The sequence below is a fragment of the Elephas maximus genome, chromosome 1, assembly GCF_024166365.1.
Source record: "Elephas maximus indicus isolate mEleMax1 chromosome 1, mEleMax1 primary haplotype, whole genome shotgun sequence".
NCBI lineage: Eukaryota > Metazoa > Chordata > Mammalia > Proboscidea > Elephantidae > Elephas > Elephas maximus.
This window is the reverse complement of record NC_064819.1, coordinates 19,340,760-19,367,037: the sequence shown is the minus strand read 5'-3', so window position 1 is coordinate 19,367,037 and position 26,278 is coordinate 19,340,760. Positions and strand designations below refer to the sequence as shown.

The 26,278-nt window shown below is 40.8% G+C and overlaps 1 protein-coding gene and 1 non-coding gene across 3 annotated transcripts in view; both read right to left on the bottom strand.

Moving 5' to 3' along the window:
* ACAP2 (ArfGAP with coiled-coil, ankyrin repeat and PH domains 2) overlaps positions 1-22,671 on the bottom strand; it is a 152,271-nt gene extending 129,600 nt beyond the window's left edge. The window contains exon 1 of one of the 2 annotated variants that reach the window (XR_007516713.1): positions 22,404-22,671. Coding sequence is in view for 1 of the 2 variants with exons in the window: in XM_049879864.1 (XP_049735821.1) it covers positions 22,404-22,456 (53 nt within the window). In the remaining variant the exon portion in view is untranslated. The remainder of the gene's footprint in view (positions 1-22,403) is intronic. The other variant, XM_049879864.1, reaches the window with a different exon arrangement.
* Positions 3,099-3,205, bottom strand: LOC126058270 (U6 spliceosomal RNA). The gene has a single exon (XR_007513162.1). It is a non-coding gene; the product is annotated as a U6 spliceosomal RNA (small nuclear RNA).
* Positions 22,672-26,278: the final 3,607 nt, after the last annotated feature.

Below are 26,278 nucleotides of genomic sequence, written 5' to 3'. Positions count from 1 at the left end.
AAGGACAACACACAATACAGTGGAAGTCTGCACAAATGAACTAAACCAAAAGCTACGAAGTTTCCTGAATACAACCAAACACTTCGAGGGACAGAGTGGCTGGGGCTGGGGCCTGGGGACTACAGTTTCAGGGGACATCTAGGTCAACTGGCATAACAAAGGTTATTAAGAAAATGTTCTGCATCCCACTTTGGTGAGTGGCGTCTGAGGTCTTAAAAGCTAGTGAGCGGCCATCTAAGATGCATCAGTTGGTCACAACCCACTTGGAGCAAAGAAGAACGAAGACCGCCAAAGACACAAGGAAAATATTAGCCCAAGAGACAAAACGGCCACATAAACCAGGGGCTCCATCAGCCTGAGACCAAAGAGCTAGATGGTGCCCCACTACAACCAATGACCGCCCTGACAGGAAACACAACAGACAGTCCCTGACGGAGTGGGAGAAAAGTGTGGAACAGAATTCAAATTCACATAAAAAGACCAGACTTAATGGTCTAAGACTGGAGGACCCCGGAAGACAAGGCCTCTGGACTCTCTGTTAACCCAGAACTAAAACCGTTCCAAAGGACCACTCTTCACACAAAGATTAGATGAGACTATAAAACTTGTAAAGAGTGTGCTTCTTAGTTCAAGTAGATGTGCGAGACCAAACGGGCAGCTCCTGTCCAGAGGCAGGATGAAAAGACAGGAAGGGACAGGAACTGACAGGATGGACATGGGAAACACGGGATAGAAAGGAGTGTCCTGTCACATTGTAAGGATTGCAACTAGGGTCACATGACAATATGTGTATAAAATTTTATACGAGAGATTAACTTGAGATGTAAAGTTTCACCTAAAGTACAATTTAAGAAAAAAAAAAAAAAGAACTATCACCTGCTCCATGGTGAACTCAGCAAAGGCACTGGCAGTTCAGAGGTAGAATTCTCACCTTTCATGCAGACAAGGGTTCGATTCCCAGGTAATGAACCTCACGTGAAGCCACCACCTGTCTGTCAGCGGAGGTGTGCATGTTGCAATGATGCCGAACTCCCAGAGCTAAGACAGACTAGGAAGAAAGGCTTGGTGACCTACTTCCAGAAATCAGTCAGTGAGAACTCTATGGATCCCAACAGTCTAATCCATAACCGATCATGGGGACAGACAAGACTGGAAGTGTTTCCTACCACCTCGCATGAGGATGCCATGAGACAAGGCCAACTTACTGGCAGCAACAGTCATAGCAGGAAGAGTCAAGAGAGTGATCCTGGAATGCACCGAATGCCATGCAGAAAGGGGCTGATTTTTAGGTATAAAGAGAAAGCAGTGCCCCATTCCAAGTGTGCCCTTAACTATTCTCAACCCATTCATAAAGCCCTGTTTTAAGGAATACCCCAAGACTGTATTACAGATTCCTCACCCTGAAGGCCCCACTTGATCATCAAAGTCAACATTTTAGTGCCAGAAGTGGCTCAAATGAGGGAAGCAACCCCTTTCTTCTTTTAAATAATTCAGTCACAGCAAGCCTTATTTCAGTTACACTATCTTTACAGAAAATGACACAACTAAATAGAAATGGAATCCTAAAACTACGTGTTCTGGTTTTTCAATAGGAAAATTTGCCAAAACAATTTCCAATCCCTTTATGATTTTACTTACTGTAGCCATGCTGTAATATACTCTTGCCATAAAAAAAGATTAAAAAGGCTAAAAATATATACTGTAGCTTGTAATATACAAAAATAAATTATGACTTATATTCCATCTTCAGCTAAAAAAAAAGTCTTTTTTACAGTTGTTCCAAATTGTGACACACTAGAATATTTTGCCTCAAAAGTTAATGCTGCCTGTACTGTGCAAATTTGAATATGTTGCATCTCTTTGAGAATTTCCCACTGTTTCTATGACATTTGGGAGAAAGATGTCGCAGTCTGCTTCTAGAAAGATTTATAGCCTCGGAAACACTATGGGCACTTCTACTCTGTCCTATGGGGTCGCTATGAGTTAGAATCGACTCGATGGCAATAGGTTTGGTTTTTGGTTTTACTATAACAATGCACCAAAATCCTTAACACGACACAAAATCTTGCATGACTTGGCCCTTTCCCAAATCAAGGTGTCAGATGTGACTGAGATCTCTTCTAGCTCCATAATAATCCAGAATTTTCTTAACGGTTAAATCACCCCAGTGAGAGATAACCGAGTAAAAAATCACGAATATACACATAGCTAAAGGTAATGAAAAAGCAACCTACTGAATGAACCTAGACTGGATCCTCAATCTGGCGGGGAGGGAGGGAGGAGTTGTTATAATAGACATTTGGGGTATCTGTTATAATGGCACAATTGTGAAAATCTGAATGTGCCATTGCTGTTAATGTTATAAATGTGGTTATGTAGGAGAACGTCTTTGTTTTTAGGTGACGCATGCTGAACTTTCAAATGATTCTGGAAATAATGTACATGCTGTGGGTATATATACATGTATGTGTGCATGTACATAGAGATATATACCTATAGACATAGATATAGATATAAAGTAAATGTACCAAAATATTAACAATTGGCAAATCCACGTAAGCTAAGATAGGTATTCATTGCACAATCCTTAAAACGCTTTTTAAAACAAAAAGCTGTGTGGGGAAAGGGGAAGACTGTGTTACCTCCCTCTCCTCCTGATATGTTTGCTTTTTCACTGACACCCTGTGAAAAAACCCTGTGCCGTCGAGTCAATTCCGACTCATAGCAACCCTATAGTACAGAGTGCAACTGCCCAACAGAGTTTCCAAGGAGCACCTGGTGGATTCAAACTGCCGACCTCTTGGTTAGCAGCCGTAGCACTTAAACACTACACCACCAGGGTTTCCAATAGTGTCCCCCCAAAAATACTCAAACCCAGTGCCAGCAACTCGACTCTGAGTCATAGCGTCATAGTGACCCCACAGGGTTTCCAAGGCTATAAACCTTTTTTTTTTTTGCTAATTGTTTATTTACCAATGAGAAACTATTCCTTAGCCCACATAGTTATGGTTCATAGTTCAGGAACATAGGTCAGTGACAACTTTCATGGAACTCAATCCAAAGAAATTCTTTACGTTCCAAATCATTTTGCACTCTGAAAAAATATGGAATGTTTCACCAATTTTCACGTCCTCCTTGCACAGAGGCCATGCTGATCTTCTCCATATCATTCCAGTTTTAGCGCATGTGCTACCAAAGTGAGCACCCAAGGCTGTAAATCTTTATGGAAGCAGATTGCCACATCTTTCTCCCGTGGAGCCACTGGTGGTTTTGAACCACCAACCTTTCAGTTAGCAGTCGAGTGCTTTAACTCCTGCACCACCAAGGCACCCTTTTTTACTGATAGCACTGATTACTGCAAACAAAACTTTTTGTTTACCAGTGATAAGATGTTGGCTCACAGGTAAAAATGCCAGCGTAATTTGTGCAGACTAGGGCAAAAAGAAAACCTGAGATTCCTTGTTTAAAAATTATTAAGAATTTGAATACAGTGATGGCAGAGCATTAAAACAAGTAGGAGGCCCTTTTGAGGGTGGGACCGTGAACAACTACACAGATCACACACCCAGGAATCTGGCCCTGTTTATGGGCCACAAAGAAACAGGTAGTGGGCCATAGTTTGGCTTAGATTCTAGTTAAAATGCTAGTTAAGATTCTAGTTTAATTGCCAGAGTTCAAGTCCCTCCTTCACCACTTAATAGTTGTTGTTTTGTACAATGTTTCCTATATGTAAACCATGCTCTGATGTATATCCTTGTTCATATAACTGCATACTTGTCCTATTATTCCTTAGGAGGAATATCTAGAAGAGAGTCTGAATCAAAGAATGCATATGTATTTTCAAATGCCAAGACATTTTACTACTTTGTTCTTCAAAAAAGCTCTCTACCAAACAAACCATACTTTTGGTTCCAAGAATATTATGATGACTGTTGCTCTGTACCTCCCCAACACTGGGAACTCTTAAAATTGCCACTCTGAGAGACAAAATAGCTCACTGCAGCTTTAGATATACAATCTTACTGCACCTTAAAAATTTTCCTCATCATGACCGCCAAAGGGCTTTTAGCCACCATTTGTTGCGTATTTCATTTTCCAAAGACAGTCACAAAAATGCCTCACATTCCACGTGCTAGTCTGCAATGTGACCTTGCCACTTTCCCATCAAGATGTGGAGTCTATTTCTCTACCCCCCTGAATCTAGGGGACCCCTGTGCCTACACTGACCAAAAGAATAGACTGGAATTAAGGCGGTGTCTGTTCCAGACATAGCCCTTAACTGATCTGGTGGCTTCAGCTTCCTGCCTCTTAGAAAAAAGGTGACACATAAGTAAACTTACCCTTACACCAACATGTGTGAGAAGCCCAAGACACACGGAAAGGCCCTGAAGGATGAAACGCTATGTGAGAGAGGAGACAGAGGCCAAAGAACACCAGGGCATCATGGGAATGAAGAAGCCATTTTGGAAGGATCTTCCAGGCTCAGCCACCCCAGCTGTCATAATATGGATCAGAGATGAACCACCTAGCTAAGCCCTTTCCTAATTCCTGACCCATGAAATCATGCGTAAAATAAAATGGCTGTTTTAAGTCACTAAATTTTAGATTGGTTATTAATAGTAATAAATTACCAGAACATGATTTGAGGTAAAAGTCTGCTTTTTTAGATTATATAGTTCCAAATAAATATTTGCTTCAAAGGTCACCTTGGAAACACACGCTATTCCAACCATCTTGCAGTTGCTAAAAGCATTTAGGAACAACTCTTTTAAAATCACTGAAGGAGACTTAGTTACATTATATCTCTTTCAAATATCTCATTCTGATTCAAGTAGTGCAGAACAACAGTTTGAAAAAAGACTCTTATATTTTCTAAGTAGACAGTCAACTAAAAAATTTCTAAGAGTTTATCAAGGGGACAGAATGTAAGAGACATGCTCTTAAACTTTTCTATATAACTGCAACAATCATTAACTCTCTGAATATTCCAGTTTGTCAAAATGTTTGTGAAATGATAATACTTCCTTAGAAGCCCCATATATAAATATTCTGATAGCCTAGAAATGGACTAGGTCATAGAATATCTCGAGAACTATGACAACTACCCAAGAGAACTTAAGGATTTTTATTTGACTTTATTACTTTGTATAAGAAATTTCAGTGATAGATATATTTATAACAATGACAAAAATACAGAGTAACTGCTGGGGCTGCTTATGTACAAGCAAACACCTCATGGGATTTGGTTCCTTGGTTTGGAGGTTTAGGGTCATGGTTTCATGGGACGTCCCAGTTAATTGGCCTGATAATGTCTTCAGTACTTCTGTCTCCTAGTTAATTGTGTAGTGCCTTGGGTCTTAAAAGCTTGTGGGCAGCCATCCAAGGCTCAACAATTGATCTCTATTCCCCTGGAGCAACAGAGAAAAGTAGAGTCAGGAATAGGAGGAGAATATGGAATGTGTGGCCAACTGCCTCTTTGAACGATTGCCTCCTTTGCCATGAAGCCTCAAGAACTGGATGGCGGCCAGCTACCATTACTACATATTTTGATCAAAGACTCCACAAAAGAATCCTGATTAAAAACGGGAAAATGAAACAAAGAATTTCAAATTCTCACGGACTCTAGAGTTTCTGGAGCTATAGAGGGTGGACGAGCCCCTGAAACTATTGCCCTGAGGTAACCTTTAAACCTTAAACCAAAAATATCCCCTGAAGTCTTCTTTAAACCATAAAACAGTTTAGCTTAACTAGTATAAAATGTGTGCCTTGTGCACTGTGCTCTTTTAAGAACTATCTATATGGTTGACAACAGCAACTGGAAAGATTAGATAGGAACCTTAGGGGCAGTGAGTTTATGTTAATGGGGAAGGAGCAACTCAGAAAAAGAGGGTGGGAATGGTTACACAACTCGAAGAATGTAACCCATGTCACTAAACTGTACAAATAGAAAGTGTTGAATTAGTGTATGTTTTGCTGTGTATATTCTCAACAACAACAAAATAGATAAAATTTAGGGAAAAAAAAAAAAAGAAATTTTAAGCAAGTCCTCTTGTCATTGTTTGCTATCAAGTTACAACTCATAGCATCCCAGGCAGCTATCATGTATTACTTACAGTTTTGCAATTTATCAATACTGCAATAATAGCAAGTTTCTGAAATAAAAGTTAGGATTTCTTATGTGAAAATGGAGAATGTATAACTATTTTAAGAAAGTAATACTTGGCATTAAAAGACTGCATAATTATTGTGTGCAAGAATTGTGCTGAAGTGTCAAGGGATACTGTCCACAAAGAGATTATAATCTAAAAAGGAGTATAGGACAGATCATATCAGATTATAGGGTAAAATTACAAAAGGTTGCACAGACATGCCAATCCTACTTAACAGCTCCCTTGGGCATCTACTAGGTATCTCAAACTGGACAAGTACGAAAATAGAACTCTCAGGTTTTTTCCAAAAAAAAAAAAAAAACTGTTCTTCCCTTGCCTTCCCATATCAGTAAAAAGTATCTCCACCCATCCAGCTGTTAAAGCCAAAATGTCATTCTTGATTCTTTTTTTCTCTATAAATAATCAATAGCAAATCTTGTTGGTTCTATCCTAAAACTTATCTCCACTACCTGCTCAGTCATCTCTTGCCTCGTCTACCCTGATGACCAGCTTCCTAGAGTGGCTTCCTTACTGGCCTCCCTGAATACACTCTTCCCCCTCTCTACAATCCGTTTTCCAAACAGCAGTCAAAATATTTTTAAAATATAAACTTTATCATTTCCCACCAGTGCTAAGAGCTTTCTAATGGCTTCTTATTGCTTGAATCATAAAATTCAAACTTGCTATAGATGACTTACAAGGCCCAACAAAATCTGATCCCTGATCTCATCTCCTACCATTCTTCTTGTTCACTCTGCTCAGGCCACATTAGTCTTCTTTCTGTTCCTTGAAGATCAAGCTCCTTCCCACCTCAGGGTCTTTGATCTATAACCACCCGCGTTCCATGACTCACCAACCAAACTTAGCATTGCCAACAAGGAAACAAACATCACAGGCCTCCTGAAGGAGACGATACACCACCATCTACGAGCATCTTAACAAAAATGTTTAAAATGAACCTGCCCAGAGAAAACCATCTGACAAATTCAGAATGTGGAACATTCTACAAGATAACTCCACTACACTCTCCAAAACAGTAAATGTCACGAGAATGTCAGCTGATTCATATTATCTACAATCCCCAAAACAAAGTTGATCAGGACCAAAATGCACAAAACAGGAGTAAGGAATAAATGTTATGGCATAATATCTTGATAGGGCGTATGATGCAACCACTTTTTAAAAATCTTCCTAACAATACTGAAAATGTGCAGCATACTGTTCAATAAAAATACCAAAACTACCAAAAATTTACATTATGATTGTATGCAGATAATGTGTAAGCTAATGAACACAGACTAGAATTTTGCCAATACTGCAATTCAGATGAGTTGAAATTTTGGGGGACTGGTGGGATGAAGCAAATACATTTTGCAGTTGTAACAGTAGTGAATCTTTGGGGGTCAAAGGGTGGACTGAGGTAGAGAGAATAATGACCTGCCCATCAAAGATATCCACATCCTAATTCCCAGAACCTCTGAATGTTAGGTTACAGGACAAAGGGAATTAAGGGTGCAGGTGGAGTTAAGGTTGCTAATCAGCTCACCTTGAGATGGGGCCATTATCCTGGATTAAATGGTAGATGTCTTGAGAATTTTCTTAGCTTGTTTTATGCATATAAAAATATTACCTGAAAATAACCAATAAAACCTAGTCTCTTTATCTGTAGTAGTAGTAGTAATAATATTATATTAGTTTAAATAGTTTGATTCAAAAATCTAGAGGGATGAATTTCTAATTTACTCTGAAGCTCTCAATGAGCAGAAATCGGGAAAGCAAAGTAAGACAGCATAGCAACAAGTTACAAGCCATTGAAAAGAAAGAAAAAGATCAACAGGAAAAGTTCTGTTTACTTAAAAATAAACACGTCTCTGGCTAGAACTAGAAAAATCCAACTGGTTAGGCTCACCAACTTTAATTCTGTCTGAATCAATAAAAACATTATACACACTCTACTCAAAGTTTGTCCAAAAGTAACTCTAAAACACATACAGCATTAAAGCTAAATCCTGAATACTAATCACCCCAGGGCCTCTCTACTATCTCCTTTCAATTAACTGGTTTACACTTCACCACTGGACTGTATTTTTTTAAGTAGTAAAGAGTTTTGTGTTTACATTTCAGTATGGCTGTGGCATCACAGAAAATGTAAAAAGTTTAAGTGGAAAAACTGATCATATTTGAATTAAGAGCCCTGATTTATTTCTCGTACAAGTTACAACAAGATTACAATCAAGTCAACTCCTTCTGTGAGATTTTCTTCATTCTGAATAAAGAACAGTGATATATTCATTTACCAAATTCTTTCTGGACTTTTAACTCACACAGCTCTCTATCCAGCTAACCTTCAGATGCTTCTAGATACAATTCGATGGAAATAGGCTTCATCTAAGTTCAAGTAAGTGCACACATTTTTTCATAGTAGTCCTCTTTCATGGCCTCTCAGCTCACTTACCCTTTGCTCCAACATCATTTCAGATTTAAATATTTAAGCACTGTTTCCTCATTCTTTTTTTTTTCTTTCTTCTCTTCTTCTTTCGCTGACTTCATCTTTTTAAATACTCAACATAAAATCTACATATGGCCCTTTTGGGAGAACTTTACTGTTCTCCTTCTACAAAGTTAAGTGAAAATTGTCCATCTACTTTTACTGTTTCATCACCATATATATTTTCATATCTACAAAAATATGTCTAACTTCTTTCATTGTACCTTATTTTCCTCGTGTATTCTAAGATGCTTCCAACCAATAGTTTATTTCCAATGCTAAAGCCAGTATCCCTCAATGGATCCTCCAAGTGTCTCTTTAAATATATAAGAGAAAGAGGAAGGGGAATTAGCATTACTAAGTTGATATTCCCTACCCCAAGCTCTGTGAAAGTTATTTGGAATTCTCAATAAGGTAGTATTGCTTCCATTCACTGAGCCTGAGGGAATGTAATACACCTGCTCAAGGCATTACAAACACTAAGTGGGAAAGACAGGAGTCAAAGAGGCAATTTGTCTCCAGGGCCTACATACTTGGTCCATATTCATTACCCTGAAAGAGTGTTTTGTGGCATAAGTTATGGTTTGCCTATCAAGATTGCACAGTTAAACATCACAAATTGATTTTCTCCATTTCTCCATATTCTATAGAAATCCAGCTAAAATGACAGTAAAGAAATGGGAAAAAAAATTAATCTACAAGGACAAAGAACAGAAGAGATAACAGCAGCAACATAATTTTGGAAACGGAAAGGCAGATAAAAGAATGGTAACTCACTTAGACCCGAGAAAACCAAAATCTAAGTCTACAAAGTGTACATCAAAGCAAAAAGATTCACAAAACAGAACTCCAAGAACGTTAAATGCATAAAGACATCATATATCACTAAATACACGGATGGGGGGTGGGGGGGATCGGGTGAAAAAAGGAGGATTTGGCTGAAGGCCTGTATTTACAAGGAGGAATTAGACTGTTCCGGATCCTCACTCCACCCCATCCTGACCCTGACAAAAGATGAGAGCTTTATTTTCTGGAAAGGTTTACAAAATGAAAATAAGGGGACTGAGTAAAAGTCAGCATAGTGAGAACCCCCTGCCCCACAGTTCCTTCTCCAGCCCTCTTCCCTACCTCAGCTCCCAGAAGCAGGCACAAGCTTACATCCACCAGGCAGAAGAACGGCTCTTCAAGGAAATCCACCAGGTGAACACGAGAAAAGACCTAAAGATAACTGATATTTCAGAGTGGTTCCAATGAAAATGTTACCCATTAGTGAAACCCACCAGTCAGCAAACCCTGCGCCCATGCAAACCATATTTTCAGTAAGCGTTTAAGTACCTCATTCTCTGATATGAGCAGAAAGCCAAGGATCAACAGAAACATTTAAAGGAAACGTCAAAAAGGAGCCCTGCTGGTGCAGTGGTTAAGTGCTGGGCTGCTAACCAAAAGGTCGGTGGTTGGAACCCACCAGCTGCTCCACAGGAGAAAGATGTGGCAGTCTGCTCCCCTAAAGATAAAAGCCTTGGAAACTCTATGGGGCAGTTCTACTCTGTCCTATAGGGTCACTATGAGTTAGAATTTACTCCACGGCAATGGGTTTGGCTTCTGGTTTCTAAAAAAACGAGAGACTGAAACAAACAACAAAAAAGAGGAGGACTTGTAGGAAAAAAAGAAATAACTCAGAGAGGAGGAAAATATGTTTAAAGAATAAATAATTTCTTCGGAGAAGGGAAGCTCTTAAAATAATAATGAGTTAATACTAAAGGAATATTCAGAGAACGAAAAAAAAACTTTTAGAAACTAGGGTTGGGAAATAAATTGGATAAATCATCTAGAAAGTAGACTAATTAAGGCAAAGAAACGGGAAATGAGAGGAAAAAAGCAAATTAAGGGATTAATCCAAAAGGTGAAAATAAAAATAATATAAACTCCAGGGGAGAAAAAAACAGAGGCACAGAAATTATCAGAGAAATAACAAAAGATCCCTCAGGACTAAAAAACATGAGTTTGCAGATTGACAAGAAGATGTCCAAGACAATGAATAAAAAAGATGCTCACGAAGGCATACCATAATGAAATTTCAGAATACCAGAAATAAAAAGAAACTCTTAAAAAAAAAAAAAAAAAAACCACACTAAGAAACCACTATACACCACACAATGGGTAAGATCAAAAAGTGATATTACCAGACGTTGGTGAGATGTGGAGCAAATATTGCTGACAGATATATAAATGGTAAATCTCTTTGGCAGTTTCTTATAGAGTGAAAAATATATCTACCCTTTGATCCAGAATTCGACTCCTAGGTATTTATCCTAGAGAAATGAAAACCTACGATTATAACAAAAAGAGCTGTATGAGAATGTTCGTGAAAACTTTGTTCACAATATGTCAAACAATGGGAACAATCTAAACGTCCACGAATAGGAGAATGGATAAACAAGTTACAGTATATGCATTCATACAAAGGAATACTACACAGCCATAAAAATGAACTATACACAGAAGAACATGGATAAATCTCATAGGCAAAATGCTGAGGGCAAGTACCAAAATATTGAGAATAATTATTTATTCTATAAACAGAATTGCATGATTCTATTTATGTAATGTTCCCCCAAATGCTAAAACTAATCTACATTTAAAAAGAATCAGAATGGTGGTTGCCTTTGGGAGGTGGAGGGGAGCATCCTGGGGAGACAGAAATATTCCATAGGGTCAGAGAAGTGTATGTTGCACACAAAAGTAGCACTGTGCATTTCAATGTATGTACATTTTACCTAAGAAAAAAGAGCCACGAATAGCAATAATGAGAGAGAGGGGAGTGCATAGAAATAGAGATAAAGCAAGAACAGTAAAATGTTGATACATGTTGAAGCTGTGTAATGAAGGTAGGTTAATATTATTCTGTTTAATCTGTATATAATTTTCCATAACAAAAATAATTTTTTTTTTTTTTTTAAGTGCAGAGGCATTGAGAGCAACCAGTCCAGGCTAGAGCAGGAAGAAGAAAAGGTAAATATTCTGACATGTTTAAATGTACTGAGAGACTTACAGTTCTTTCAGAGTTTGGAGATGAATGGTTACACAACATAGGAAATTAGCAAACCAAAACAGGAGAGAATTATAAACTCCAGGGAAATCAAAGATTATACAAGGAATACCAGCATAGTAAACTATTTAGCTCAGCTGTGAATAATATTTACATAGCCATAATCAATGAAAAAATAGTATTTCACATACAAATGGTAATAATTATATCAGAAAGATACAGGGAAAGAAAGTGCATGTATTAGTTTGTTTTACTGAGGTTTTTAAAATATTCTTTGGAGGGGAAGAAGGCATAGGTGCAAAACGCTACTATTCCATAAGAGGAGATCAATAAATTGTACCTGAAGCTTTAAAAAATAATAATAATAATGGCCATATAGATACATCATATTTGTGTGTGTGTGTGTAAATACATCATTTGTGTGTGTGTGTGTGTGTGGTCAGGGGTCACACTATTTTTTGAACTAGGTACAGTTGTTTCGTTGATAAAAACATTTTTACTTAAAATATTTCAAGAAACAAAAGTATGTTCGTATAGGTAACGCTCAAGCGGCCATTTCTAGATGTGAAAACCACAAGATGAATGAGGAATGGGAAAATCCAATGAGGGCCACTATAATTACTTCCCAGTGGAGTTGAGAAAAAGGAATCGTTAATAAAATCCACAAAGGTTTGGAAAAAGATAGTGACACAAAGGCAAAATCTGCATAGTTTCTAGTTGAGAAACTCACAGAACCTGAACTGAAAATTCAATAATATAAAAGATAACAATCAAAGTCCATGAACGGCTGCCAAATAAAATTCTTAGATTGATAATTTTTCTTTCCAGATATCTACAGGGATCTCTGATCTAAAGTCAGATTATGGTGAAAGGAATTCACCTGCTAGGGAAAAGACAGTCCTCTAAAATGACAACGGCCACAAAACAGTTCCCAAGCAAATTTGAGTAAGTGAATATGTGATGATATTAAAAAATTATTGTTATTTTTTTCTGATGTGACATAAAAACCAAACCTGTTGCTGTTGAGTCGATTCTGACTCATAGTGACCTTTTAAGACAGAACAGAACTGCCCCACAGGGTTTCCAAGGAGTGACCGGTGGATTCAAACTGCCGACCTTCTGGTTAGCAGCACGAGCTGTCAACAAGATACTGTGCCACCAAGGCTCCAATGTGATATACGTGAGGTGATCATATGATTTTTTAGGTATTTTTAAAGATATACACATTAATATGTATCAATGAAATTATATACTGTCTGAGATTTGCTTCAAAATCATATGAGGACAGTGGGGGATAAAAGTGAAATGAACCCTGGGCTCTGTTAACCCAGAACTAAAACCATTCCAGAAGCCAACTCTTCAGAGAAAGATTAGACTGGACTATGAAACATAAAATAATATTTGTGAAGAGTGTTCAAGTCGATACGTGAGACTAAATGGTCAGCTCCAGTCCGGAGGTGAGATGGGAAGGCAGAAAGGGGTAGGAGCTGGTTGAATGGACACAGGAAACCTGGGGTGGAAAGGGGGAGCGTGCTTTCACGTTACAGGGATTGCAACTAGGGTCACATGATATGTGTATTAATTTTTTTACGAGGAATAAACTTAAGCTGCAAACTTTCATCTAAAGCACAATACATTTTAAAAAAATGAAATAAGATCTTCATGCATTGTTAAAGCAGAGTGATAGGCACATGGGTGCTCAATATATATTTTCTACTCTATTTTTGCATTTGAACTGAAAATGTTTCATTTCAAATCTTTTTTAAAAAGTTTTATCAAGCTATAATTCACATAAGATAAAATTCACCATTTTAAAGTATACAATTCAGTGGCATCTATAGTATATCTGTAGTCATACAACCAAAAAAAAAAAAAACCACCACCTAATTCCAGAACATTTTCATCATTCCAAAAAGAAACTCTAGGAAAATTAGCAATTACTCCCTACTTCCCCTCCTCCCAAGCCCTGGCAACTGCTAATCTACTCTGCCTCTAATGGATTTGTCTATTCTCAACACTTCGAATAAATGGAATCATACAACATGCTGCCTTTTGTGTCTGGCATCTTTCACTTCACGTAATTATTAAAGGTGCGCACATATTATAACATTTGTCAGTACTTCATTTTTTTTACTGCTGCATCATGTTCCACTGTATGGATATAAAATCAAACCAAACCTGCTGCCATCAAGTCGATTCCAACTCATAATAACCCTGTAGGACAGAGTAGAACTGCCCCGGAGGGTTTCCAAAGAGCGGCTGGTGTACTTGAACTGCCGACCTTTTAGTTAGCAGCTGAGCTCTTAACCACTGCTCCTATTTATCCATTCCTCCGTTGGTGGACATCTAGGTTGTTTCCACTTCTTGGCTACTGTGAATAATGCTGCTATGAACACTCACGTACAAGTTTCTGTGTGGGCATGTATTTTCAATTCTCTTGGGTGTATACCTAGGAGTGGAAAGGTTGGGACACACGATAATCCTATGTTAACTGGGTTTGCAAATATTTTACGGAAAGGAAGGAAGCATAGTTTTTGAAGGGCTGCCAACCTGTTTCTCACAGTGGCTGTACCATTTCACACTTCCATCAGCAACGTACAAGGGTTCCAATTCCTCCGAATTCTCACCCACACTGGTTATTTTCTGTCTTCGATTAGAGCCATCCTAGTGGGTACGAGTCGCTGGGTGGGGCAAATAGTTAACACGCTTGGCTGCTAATGAAAGGTTGAAAGTTCGGGCCCACCATGCACCTCAGAAGCAAGGCCTGGTGATCTGCTTCCCCAAATCGGGCACTGAAAATCCCACGAAGTACAGTTCTACTCTGACACACATGGGGTCACCATGAGTCAGAGTCAATTCTGTGACAGCTGGTCTAGTGGGCATGAAGCGGTATTCTCACTGTGGTTTTGATTTGCATTTCCTTAATGACCAATGATGTTGAGTACATCTTTTTGTGTGCTTATTGGCCATGTGTAAAATCTCCTCTGGAGAAATGTCTATTCAAATACTTTGCCCATTTTTAACTGGGTTATTTGGCTTCTTATTGTTGAGGTGTAGAGTTCTTTGTATTTTCTGGATACAGATCCCTTATTAGATATATAATTTGAAAATATTTTCCCCCATTCTGTGAGTTGTCTTTACACTTTCCCGATACATGTCCTTTGAAGCACAAAAGCTTTTAATTTTGATGAAGTCCAATTTATTTTTTCTTTGGTTGCTTGTGCTTGTAGGCACCATATCTAAGAAACCATTTCCAAGGTCACAAAGATTTACTGTTCAAAGAGTTTCACAGCTTTAGCTCTGAATTTTAGGTCTATGATCTGTTTTTCAGTTAATTTTTACATATGGTGTGAGATAGGGGTCCGATTTCTTTTTTTTACATGTGGCTATGCAGCTGTCCCAGCACCATTTGTTGAAAAAACTATTCTTTCCCCATTGAATTGTCTTGGCATCCTTGTCAAAAATCAACTGACCATAAACGGAATGGTTTATTTCTGGACTCACAATCCTATTCCACTGATCTATGTCTGTCCTTATGCCAGTACCACACTGTCTTGACTACAAAAACTTTGTAGTAAGTTTTGAAATCAGGAAGTGATGGTTTCCAAACGTTTCTATCACCCTTAACAGAAGCTTAGTGGCCCCCAGCCCCCACGGTGGTCTACTTTTCTTATTATGTCTTTGTCTGGCTTTGGTATTAGGGTAATACTGGCTACCATAGAATGAGTTGGGAAGTTGTACCCCCTCTTGTATCTTTTTGGAAGAGTTTATGAAGGACTGGTGTAAATTCATCTTTAAACAACGGGTAGAACTCATCAGTAAAGCCATCTGGCCCTGAATTTTCTTTGTGGAAAGCTTTTTCATTACTAATTCAATATATTTTTCATAAATCTATTCAGATTTTCGACATAGTGGTTAAGTGTTACGGCTGCTAACCAAGAGGTCGGCAGTTCGAATCCACCAGGTGCTCCTTGCAAACTCTATGGGGCAGTTCTACTCTGTCCTATAGGGTCGCTATGAGTTGGAATCAACTCAACGGCAGTGGGTTTATTCAGATTTTCTATTTCTTCTTGAGTCAGTTTTGGTAGTTTTGTCTATGTAGAAATTTACTGGCATACCATTGTTTATAGTATTCCCTTATACTTCTTTTAATTTCTGAAAGCCAGTAGTGATATCCTCTCTTTCATTCTTGAATTTAGTAATTTCAGTCTTCCTCTTTTTTCTTTGGTCAGTCTACTTAAGGTTGGTCAATTTTGTTGATATATTCAAAGAACACAAATTTTGGTCACTGATTTTCTCTATAGTTTTTCTATTTCATTTATTTTTGCTTTAATCTTTACTATTCCCTTCCTTTTCCTTGCTTTGGGTTTAGTTCGCTCTGTTTCTAGCTTCTTAAGGTGGGAAGTTAGGTTGCTGATTTGACATCTTTTCTTCTTTTTTTAATACAGGTGTTTGCAGCTATAAATTTCCCTCTATGCACTGCTTTAGCTGCATCCCACAACTTTGGTGTGTTGTATTTTTATTTTCATTCACCTCAAATTATTTTCTGATTTCTCTTGTGATCTTGTCTTTGACCCACTGGTTATTTAGAAGTGCGTAGTTAATGTCTTATTTTTAACCAACCAGTTGCTGTTGATTCTGACTCAAGGCAACCCCATGTGTTGCAGAGTAGAACTGCACTCCATAGTTATCAAGACTGTGACCCTTCCAAAGCAGACCTCTGGCTGGGTTCAAACCACCAACCTTTCAGTTAGTAGTCGAGCACTTAACTGTTTGCACCATCCAAGGAATTCTAGTAGTTTGTTGTTTAATTTCCACACATTTGGTTTCCAAATTTTTCCTTGTTATTCAATTCTAATTTCATTCCATTGTGGTCATAGAACACATTTCGTATGATGTCAATTCTTATAAATTTATCAAGGCTTGTTTTATGGCCTAACATATGGTCTATGTTGGAAAATGTTCCATGTGTACTTGAGAAGAATGGAAATTCTGCTCTTGTTGTATACAGTGTTCTATACATGTCTGTTAGGTCTATTTGGTTCATAGTGTTATTCAAGTCTTCTATTTCCTTGATCATCTGCCTAAGTTGTTCTATCCGTTACTAAAAGTGAAGTATTGACATCTCAACTATTATTGTTGAATTATTTATTTCTTCCTTTGTCAGTTTTTGCTTCCCATGTATTCTGGGGCTCTATTAAGCGCGTATGTTAATAATTGTTATGGGTTCCTGATGGATTGACCCTTTTATCATTACAAATGTGCTTTTTCTAAAGTAACAATTTGTCTTAAAATCTATTTTATGTGACATTAAATTTAGCCACTCCAGTTCTCTTTTCGAGTACTGTTCGCATGGTTTATCTTTTCCTATGCTTTTATTTTCAACCAATTTGTGTCTCTGAATCTAAAGTATGTTGGATCATCACTGAAACTTTACACAATAAAAAGTTCTAAATAAATAAGGCCAAAATACATAGAAAGACATATCGTCTTCTGAAACAGAAGAAATTAAAGACAAAAATATTCAAGAATAGCCAATAGATTTTTGAATAAACAGTAACAAGGGGAAACTTCCCCCCCTAATACCACAACAGACTATAAAGTATTTTGACTAAAGTTTATTATTGGTATTTGGACGAGACCACACAAACACAGCTATGGAAAAGAATGGAATCCAGAAAGGATCATTATATATACAGAATTGCAAATCAATGGGGAAATGATGGATCATACAAAAAAAAAGGTGTTAGGGTAAGTGGCTTTTATTAGGAAGAAGATAAAATTAGGTTATCTTCTATGCTCAAAACTAAACTCCAGCTGGATTACATAAAACTAAAAATTACTATAATAGAAAAATATTTTAAAATAATGGGACGGGGAAGAACTTTCTAGGCAATACAGAAAAGCCAGTTTTTTTTTAATTTTTGCATTACAGACGACACCATAAACAAACTTAATTAATGCAATTAAAGCCTTTGGCATAAAAGAATAAATGGATGAATTCATTTCCAGGTCCACTTGTAACATTGAGAAAGTCAATTATCCTCTCAAAATACCCAGTTTGGGTTTTTTTTTAAACTTTTGAAAAATGAGGATCATAATTTCAACCTCACAAGCTATTTTAAAGAACAAATGAGAGACCATATATAAAAGCATCTAAAATAATGCCTGGCACTTTCTTTAACTGAAGTTGATACTGCATTAAACGCAGAATTGAGAAGATGCAATGAGGGACATCAGGGCTTCTGTTATTCAGTTCATGACAAAATTACTTCATAATTCCATTTTACCACTTCTGAGATAAAAACACATTTCCTCTCATCCCTTGCCCATTGTATCTTCCACATACAAGCAGCCAGTTGTTAAGAGTTTATCTGTTCTGCAGGTGGGAGGGAAACTGGCAAAGCAGCCAGAATTCGTACCAGCTTAACAGCAAAGCATAAACAAGGTATAGTCACATTTTATTCTAAGGCCTTTCTCCCATTAACACCTTTTATCCAAAAACACCTTTTTTTAAAAAAAAAAAAGAAGATTTTAGCCTAAGCTTCTGGGCAAGGATTATATCTGAAATAAAATATATGAATAAAAAAACCTTCACGATGGTGTGCAATAAACATTATTAAAGGATAAAAATTCCATGGATTAGATAAAGACTAAAGTATTTGAAGGCTCACTAACTCCAACATTTTAATATTTGACCACTGCTTAGGGCAAAAATCTTTCACAATTCAGAAGGCTCTCATTAAACTTTGTTTCAAACAAAATATTCACTTCTTGAGTGAACCAGAATATGTTTAAAGGAAAAGCACAATTTTAATTAAAATTTTATTGAATTTTAAAGAGTAAATGCACATACAATTTAACCAAAAAAAAACAAACATGCTGCCGTTGAGTCAACTATGACTCACAGTGACCCTACAGGGCAGAGTAGAACTGCCCCCCCCCCCCCCGCCCCAGTTTCCAAGGCTCAATCTTTACAGAAGCAGACTGCCACATCTTTCTCCTGCAGAGCAGGTGGTGGGTTAGAACCGCAGACCTTTCAGTTAGCAGCCAAGCACTTAGTCCACTGGGATACCAGGGCTCTTACATATACAATTTAAGGCCCCAAAAGTTCAAACTTCTTCAACAAATGTTGATCAAAATGTAAAATTCACACTTGGGGGGAAAAAAAGTACATTTAGATACATGTATGTTCTTATACATTTTTAGATAAACAAAATTTTGACCTTTAAGTTACTTTCGAACTACTGTTTAAAAAGCTAAAAAAGCAAGCCAAAACTACACAATGAAATGTGCCCTCTAATCTAAAAAATAAAAATAAAACGTTAATCAGAATGTAAAAGTAACCACTGAATCAAATTCCTGAAGACACTGCTGTAACCACAACATCCTCCTCTCTGTATTTCAACCAGTCTTCCTCCTATCCTCAGCCGTTTAACAGGAAAAATTAGTTTTTAAAGTTTAAATGGTGGGGAAACTTTTCTTCAGCAAGATCTGCCTTTTGCATTAATTCAGCAGCACCCAAGGCCATCAGATCTACGTGCCAAACTTAAATGCCACAGGATCATTTGAAAGGGAAGATTAAAGAGGAATCAATTTAAAGACAACACAATAGACCAGGACACTACATCATTAGTACAAGTTTTTGTTTTTTGTGGGTTTTTTTGGCCTCACTACCAAAGAAACAAGCCCAGCCCTCACAAATTTTCTATTTTGATATGAAAGTTTCAATATATCACGCACAACATGCACAATACATTTAAAGTGAATAAAAAGACTATTTGGAAATGCTTTTTCAAATACCATACAAATCTACACTGCTGTTGTCAGGTGCCCTCGAGCCAGTTCCAACTTACAGCGGCCCTATGTACAACAGAACAAAACACTGCCCGGTCCTGCGCCGTCCTCATAATCGTTATGCTGGAGCCCACTGTTGCAGCCACTGTGTCAATCCATCTCTTTGAGGGTCTTCCTCTTTTTTGCTAACCCTCTACTTTACCAAGCATGATGTCCTTCTCCAAGGGCTGGTCCCTCCTGATTACATGCCCAAAGTACATGAGACGAAGTCTCGCCATTGTTGCTTCTAAGTAACAGGGTTATGGAAAACTGTAAAAATGAGGAATGTGATTGATGAGACTTCTATTTCTTGGCATTCTTCCCTCTATTGCAAACCTAAGCTCTCTCAAAACTATACAGAAGATATTTCAGTTTTTTGGGTCTCTCTTACGAATTTGCTGGATCCCTGGTGGCACAGCAGTTAAGAGCTCAGTTGCTAACCAAAAGGTCAGCAGTTGGAATTCACCAGTCACTCCTTGGAAATCCTATGGCACAGTTCTACTCTGTCCTACAGGGTTGCTACGAGCTGACAGTGGGGGTGGGAGGGGGTTGGGGGGGTTGGGGTAAGGTCAGTTTCCCAATTTGCAAAGAGCCCTGGTGGTGCAGTGGTTAAGCACTAGGCTGCTGAGAGGTTGGCGGTTCAAGCTGGCCAGCCACCCTGGGGGGGTGAGGGGGAGATGTTCTACTCTGTCCTACAGGGTTGCTACGAGCAGACAGTGGGGGTGGGAGGGGGTTGGGGGGGTTGGGGTAAGGTCAGTTTCCCAATTTGCAAAGAGCCCTGGTGGTGCAGTGGTTAAGCACTAGGCTGCTGAGAGGTTGGCGGTTCAAGCTGGCCAGCCACCCTGGGGGGGTGAGGGGGAGATGTGGCAGTCTACTTCCTTAAAGATTTACAGCCTTGGAAACCCTACAGGGCAGTTCTACTCTGTCCTATAGGGTTGCTATGAGTTGGAATGGACTCAAAGGCATCAGATTTCCCGATGTGCAGCCAACAATAATTGAAATACTGGAAACAACTCTTTCGAAAGTATCTAAAATCTTAATTAAAATAGATATTACATTCAAGTTTAACAAAGTTCACTGTAATGTTCCATACAATTAATCAGAATCTCTCCCCCTTATTTCACAAGTATTCAATGATGCTTTTATTTCAAAAACAAAGACATCACATGGTTTGTGGCCAACATCAGTGGCTAGAAGTATTTCCAAATCACTTCTCTCAACTTGCATTTTTTTAAATCAAATGTAAAGTATGAAAGAAAATGAGCAAAAAGCCACATTCTCTAAGAGGAAAATACTGTGATTAATTCATTTAAAAATAAATCGCTGAGTCACATTAATGCAAATTTCGCAAAAAGCAGTACACTTTAAAAATGACTTTGTCTGACACACCATCTGAGAAACTAACCTAAAAGGTGGTTCTACACAACCCATTTATATCTCCTCTGAGTCCTTCGGTTCACGCAAAACATAAAAGTTTCAAAAACTAATAACAATAACAGCAATCAAACCAAGTGCCAATTTTTTTTTTACAAGCAATAGCTCTAAGCTCTAAATAAAATTACCACCAAAAAAAAAAAAAAGATCAAAAGTGAAAGACAAATTTAAAAAAGTGTTTTTAAATTCTCTCTCAGAAGTAGCAGTTTCTTAGTTTTAGGACTGTTTTGTTTGGTTTTCACTGAAAGGAGAGTGGGAAATTAAATTAACAGTAATAAAGATGAGAACAGATAGTTCCCATGCAGAGGATGTAAGAATTTACTTGGCCTGAAGATCAGACAGACAGACAGACACACATACACACACACCTCTCAAGGGAAGACGCTTTCAAGATATGTCACTAACGGAAGTTTTCAGATCTTATGTCTTTTGCGGCCTAAGGACGGCCCTGCACATCCCGCTGTAAAACGCAACCTAGAAAAACTCCATTCTCCAAACAATTCCAAAGAGTTTCTTATCACGCCCGACGCGGAACCAGCACACACTCTGGGCACCCTGACGCCCGCCACTTCTCCCATGGAAGGAAGGGCAGCCGCTGTCAGCGGGAGCGCCACCACGTCCGTTTAGGTGCCGGATCCACCGGGAGCACCCGCCGGGACCCGGGGCCCTCCAGGCCGAGGCTGCTGCAGGAGGAACCCGAAGGCGATCCTCTGGGCCCTCCTACTTCCGTCCTCAAACAGAAACGCACTCCCGCTCCCGGTCCTCCGCTCTCAGCCCAGGCCCCTCGGCAGCCGCCCCCTTCAAAGCGCTCAAGTGGAAAGAAAAGCAGCGAGATGGGTCCGGGCGACAGCAGGCGGGTGGGCCGAGCACCCCCACCCCGGCCCCCGGGCCCCGGGCCCCGGCCCCGGGCAGACGCTCCGCCCGCGCCTTCGGGGCCCCTCCGGCAGGGGGCACAGCAGCGGCAGAAGCCGGCGTCCCTGCTCGCCCGGGGTCCCCGGAGCGGGACCCGCAAAGAGGAACTGAGCGCGCCGCGGGCGGGAGCCCCGACAGCGCCCCCACCGAAGGGGCGGCCGGGCAGTGGAAACAGAGAAGGAGCGCGGCGGAAGGGGAAAGGATGAGCAGCCCGAAGAGGAAGGAGACGCCAGCGCGCGTCCGCACAGCCCCCGGGGGCCCCGGGGAGGCGGCGGCGCCCCTTTCCTCGCGGCACAGGGGTGAGGAGGCGACGCCCCCCTCGCGGCCACGGCCTCGCCCTCGGGAAGGGCCAGTCGGGGGCTCCAGCGCCCTCGCCGGTTCCGAAGCGGTGGCAACCGCCGCTCGCCCCGTCGGAAGCGCGGACCGCGGGGCCCTCGGCCCATCCCGCCGGGCCGGTTCTCACGTCCCCTCCGCCGGGGCAGGCGGGCAGCTCCGGAGGGACGCCGGGCCCGCGCCCTGCCGCCGCGCGGGTTACCTGAAGCGGGGCGAGTCCTTCAGACACTCCTCGAAATCCACTGTCATCTTCATCCTGCCTCCGCCTCGCCTCGCCGGCGGTGCTGGAGCAGCCGAGGGCGCCGAGGGAGCGGCCGCGCTGGGGACCCGGACGGCTACGGCGGCGCACGGCCGGGACTAGTGCTGCGCCAAGCTGCGGAGGGCGCCCAGCTCGCTGGTCATAGCAGCCGCGAAGGCAGCGGCGGCGACGGCTCGTCAGGCCCCAGTCCGGCCCCTCTTCCTCCCGCCCCCAGCAGAGCCCGGGCCTCAGGGAAACTGCCCCGGAGTGACAGCTCCGGCCAGCCAGCCACGAACCCGGCGGCCGGTGGGCGGGGCTTCCGGCTGCACCGCCTGCGGGCGCTCTAGCAACGCATCTGAGCGACAGCAGCCCGAGCCAATGAGCAGCGCGACCGTGGGCACCTCCTCGCTGGTGTCGTACCCTAAGCCAACGGGATGCGTCGGCGTCGTTAGGCGGGACGCACCGGTTGCTGGGAGGCCGGCGGCTGGGGCTCCGTGGGAAGGAAGTCACGTGACGGCGCGCTGCGCTTCCCTCGGAGCCTCGGCCTCCTCTCGCGCTTCCCCGGCCCCGCCCTACTGAGTCGCCAGAGCTGAGTAGCCGCTGCCTGCGGGGCTGAGGAAGGAGATTTGCTCTTTTAAAGCTGTTTTGGCAGAAATCTGAAGCGGTTAGAGGCAGAAGTTGTAAAAGGAAGAGATAAGCTAAACCATTGGTTCCTTTCGGTTTAGGGAAACTGAGGCCAGGAGAGGCGCCAGAGTAACCCCTCTTTAACATCTGGTTGCACTGCTTAATAATTGGGAAATTGTTTTAGGTACATCTTCTCCCATAACCAGACACCACTTCCTGAAGCAGCTGGCATTTGGTCGGAAGGATTTAGACAGGTGTGAGAGGTAAGGCGTTCCGTGTGGAGGAACCGCTCTCAGAACTGGACAGGACACTCCTCCCGCTGACACTGTTCTCCCCTAGCTTTCGCCTGTTCTAGGATGATAGGGTTCTGAAGATCAGGCCCACTGTAGCCCACCCTGCAACACCTGCCCTGTGATCCAGTTTTTCTGGCAGCGTGTTAAGATATTAACTGATCCTCACAATACTGCCAGGCAAATATTTACCATACTCATTGGTTTGAAGATGCCGTTGATTATAGAAAGTACCATGAATACAATATATGTAAATGTAAACTTTTTAAACCAACGTGAAAAACATACACTTATCCATAAAACATGCATAGGTAGGCTGTTCTAACAGCCTACTGATTGGGAGAGGCAGCAAGCAAACTTCTCCCTCTCCGTAAAATGAAGGCAACACCACTGATCTCAGAGCGTTGTCTTGAGACTGAAATAGATACAGATAACAGCTGTAAAACAGTGCCACATAGTAACCATTCAATAAGTGTTGGCTGTTATCATAACTGTACCACTTTCTTCTTCAGTAACATTATCAAAGGGTAAGTGTAAGCTCTCTCATTTGCACTGGCTAAAATCTTGTATAACCCTTTTGACCCTCTGGCTAAGTTTGGCATCACGGTGCCATGCCGTTTTTCATAACCTGTGGTTCTATCTTGATATCTTTAGCACCTTTAGAAATTAACAGTATAATTTTGAGAGATTTCAGAAACTACAGAGGTGTTATACATGTTTCTTCTGTGGTTATGAACTTGGTTTCTTTTTTTAATTGAATTCCATCTCCTTGGAATCTACACAGCTTCTCTTCATAGCTGGAAGTTACTGACTGGTAAATGTTCAGTGTCAGACACATAAATTGGCCTGGTCAACCTCTAATAGGTGTGTAACTTCTGTGTCATAGTTATCAGGAGAGTTGGCAGTTTCTACTACATTTAATTGGATTGCATTCCCAATCTATGACACCTAATCTGTGTACACAATAAATTACTGTTTCAGTGGTTCATCACAGTGTATCCTTTTGGAAGACACCTAAAGTGATACTTTGGGGTTCAAATGAAAATTCAGCTGAATGGCACCTTCAATGCGAATAACTCAGCCAAGCTGATTATCAAATGAACGTCTTCCTTCTGTGCTTGGCTAAATTTGCATATACTCAGTGGTAACATTGGGACGATTTCTTTTTGCCTATGGTAAAGAAAGAGTTTTGGAGTATCAATTAGAAGATATGTCCTAAATTAAGAAACACTAAAAGTGGAGTGGGGTGGAGGCAGTGGGTCTTACAATGGAAGAAATACGGTATTATTATTCTGATCTTATAATAATGGAAAACCCAGGCTCCAAGATATAAAAATAACTTGCTCGGTCACTCAGGCCAAGCACAGGCCCCATGACCCCAGTCCCTAACTGCAAACTACGTGCTTTCCCCTTTTTAAGTCCTGCTGCCCTGTCTTTGCAGTTGTGGCCAGCCTAGGAAGCATTTCCCTTTTGCCTTCTCTTTAAAATGCAGCTCAGATGCCGTCTCTTTAAGGAAGTCTTCTCTGTTTGCTAAAATACAGACCTCTCTTTTCAACATACTGTGATAGTTAATAGACACAGTCTACACTCCTAAAGGATATAAATTTTCAAACTTAAACATCTCTCACATATCTTTTCCCCAGTCTTCTATCACTTCCGCCATACCCTCTGGAACCCTGGACATCCATAACCCTTCCCAGAATGCATCTGATTTTCCCTGAGGATATTTTTGACCATACAGCCTCTTGAGCAGAAGTTGTTCATTCTCCCCTCCCTGGTTCTCCTGAGCCAGAGTTGACAGTCAGCAAGAACCTAAGTCTTGACTACAGTTTACAGACAAATAACCTTCCGCCTTCATGCAAGAATTTCTCACGAGGTTTATGCCATCTAGCCATTCCACTCTTATTTTTCTCATTGCTATTAACCTCCAGTTTCTCAGGATCTCCCTACCTTAGCCTGGCTAATTGTATTGCAAATTATTTCAAGGAAAGGGAGTATTATGAGGGTAACCTTGGACAGGCCCTGGAACTGGGAAGCACAGGAAGCCAGGCACCTTTGGAAATTGATTTCCCTCTCTCGTCCTCAGTATCTTATCCTTTCTCTCCTCCTCCCGCACCCCCGCCAAGGTTCCTCTGATCTCTTGTGGTTTCTGTTCTCCTATGAGCCTGGGGAACATCATTGCTACTGGTTCCTTCTACACATGGGTTATCAGTTAGCTACAGGGGCCACCAAGCCAGTAATGTAAATGAGAAACTGACCAGGTGTAGGCAGTGTGGAGTGCTGGGGGTTTGGTGAAGGTGTACTGCTCAGAGGTCCCTGAATGACACAAACACTTTAAGCTCAACTACTAACCTAAAGGAAACCCTGGTGGCCTAGTGGTTAAGTGCTACGGCTGCTAACCGAAAGGTTGGCCATTGGAATCTGCCAGGCGCTCCTTGGAAACTCTACGGGGCAGTTCTACTCTCTGCCGTAGGGTTGCTATGAGTCGGAATCGACTCGACGGCATTGGGTTTTAGTTTTACTAACCTAAAAGTTGAACCCACCCAGTGGCTCCACAGAAGAAAGGCCTAACAATCTGCTTTCATAAAGATTAGAGCCAAAAAAACCACGTAGGGCCGCCAGGGTTCAGAATCGACTCAACAGCACCATGTTTTTGTTTTTCTTTTGGGGGGGAGTTTTATACTGCTCAGCTCCAGTTGGGTTTTGCCATACCAGACCTTCAGATTACACAAGTGAAGCCAAGTATCCAGATGTTAATGTGGAATCTCCCACTTTTCAAATGTTACTGGCCCTTTCAAAATACTATAAAATGGTGCACAGGCCATAAAAATAAGTTTCAGGGCTACTCTGCAATGTCTGCCCTGTATTTCTTGACAGTTCTTGATCTGCCCTTTCACCCCATGCTCCTGGAACTAATCACTTCAA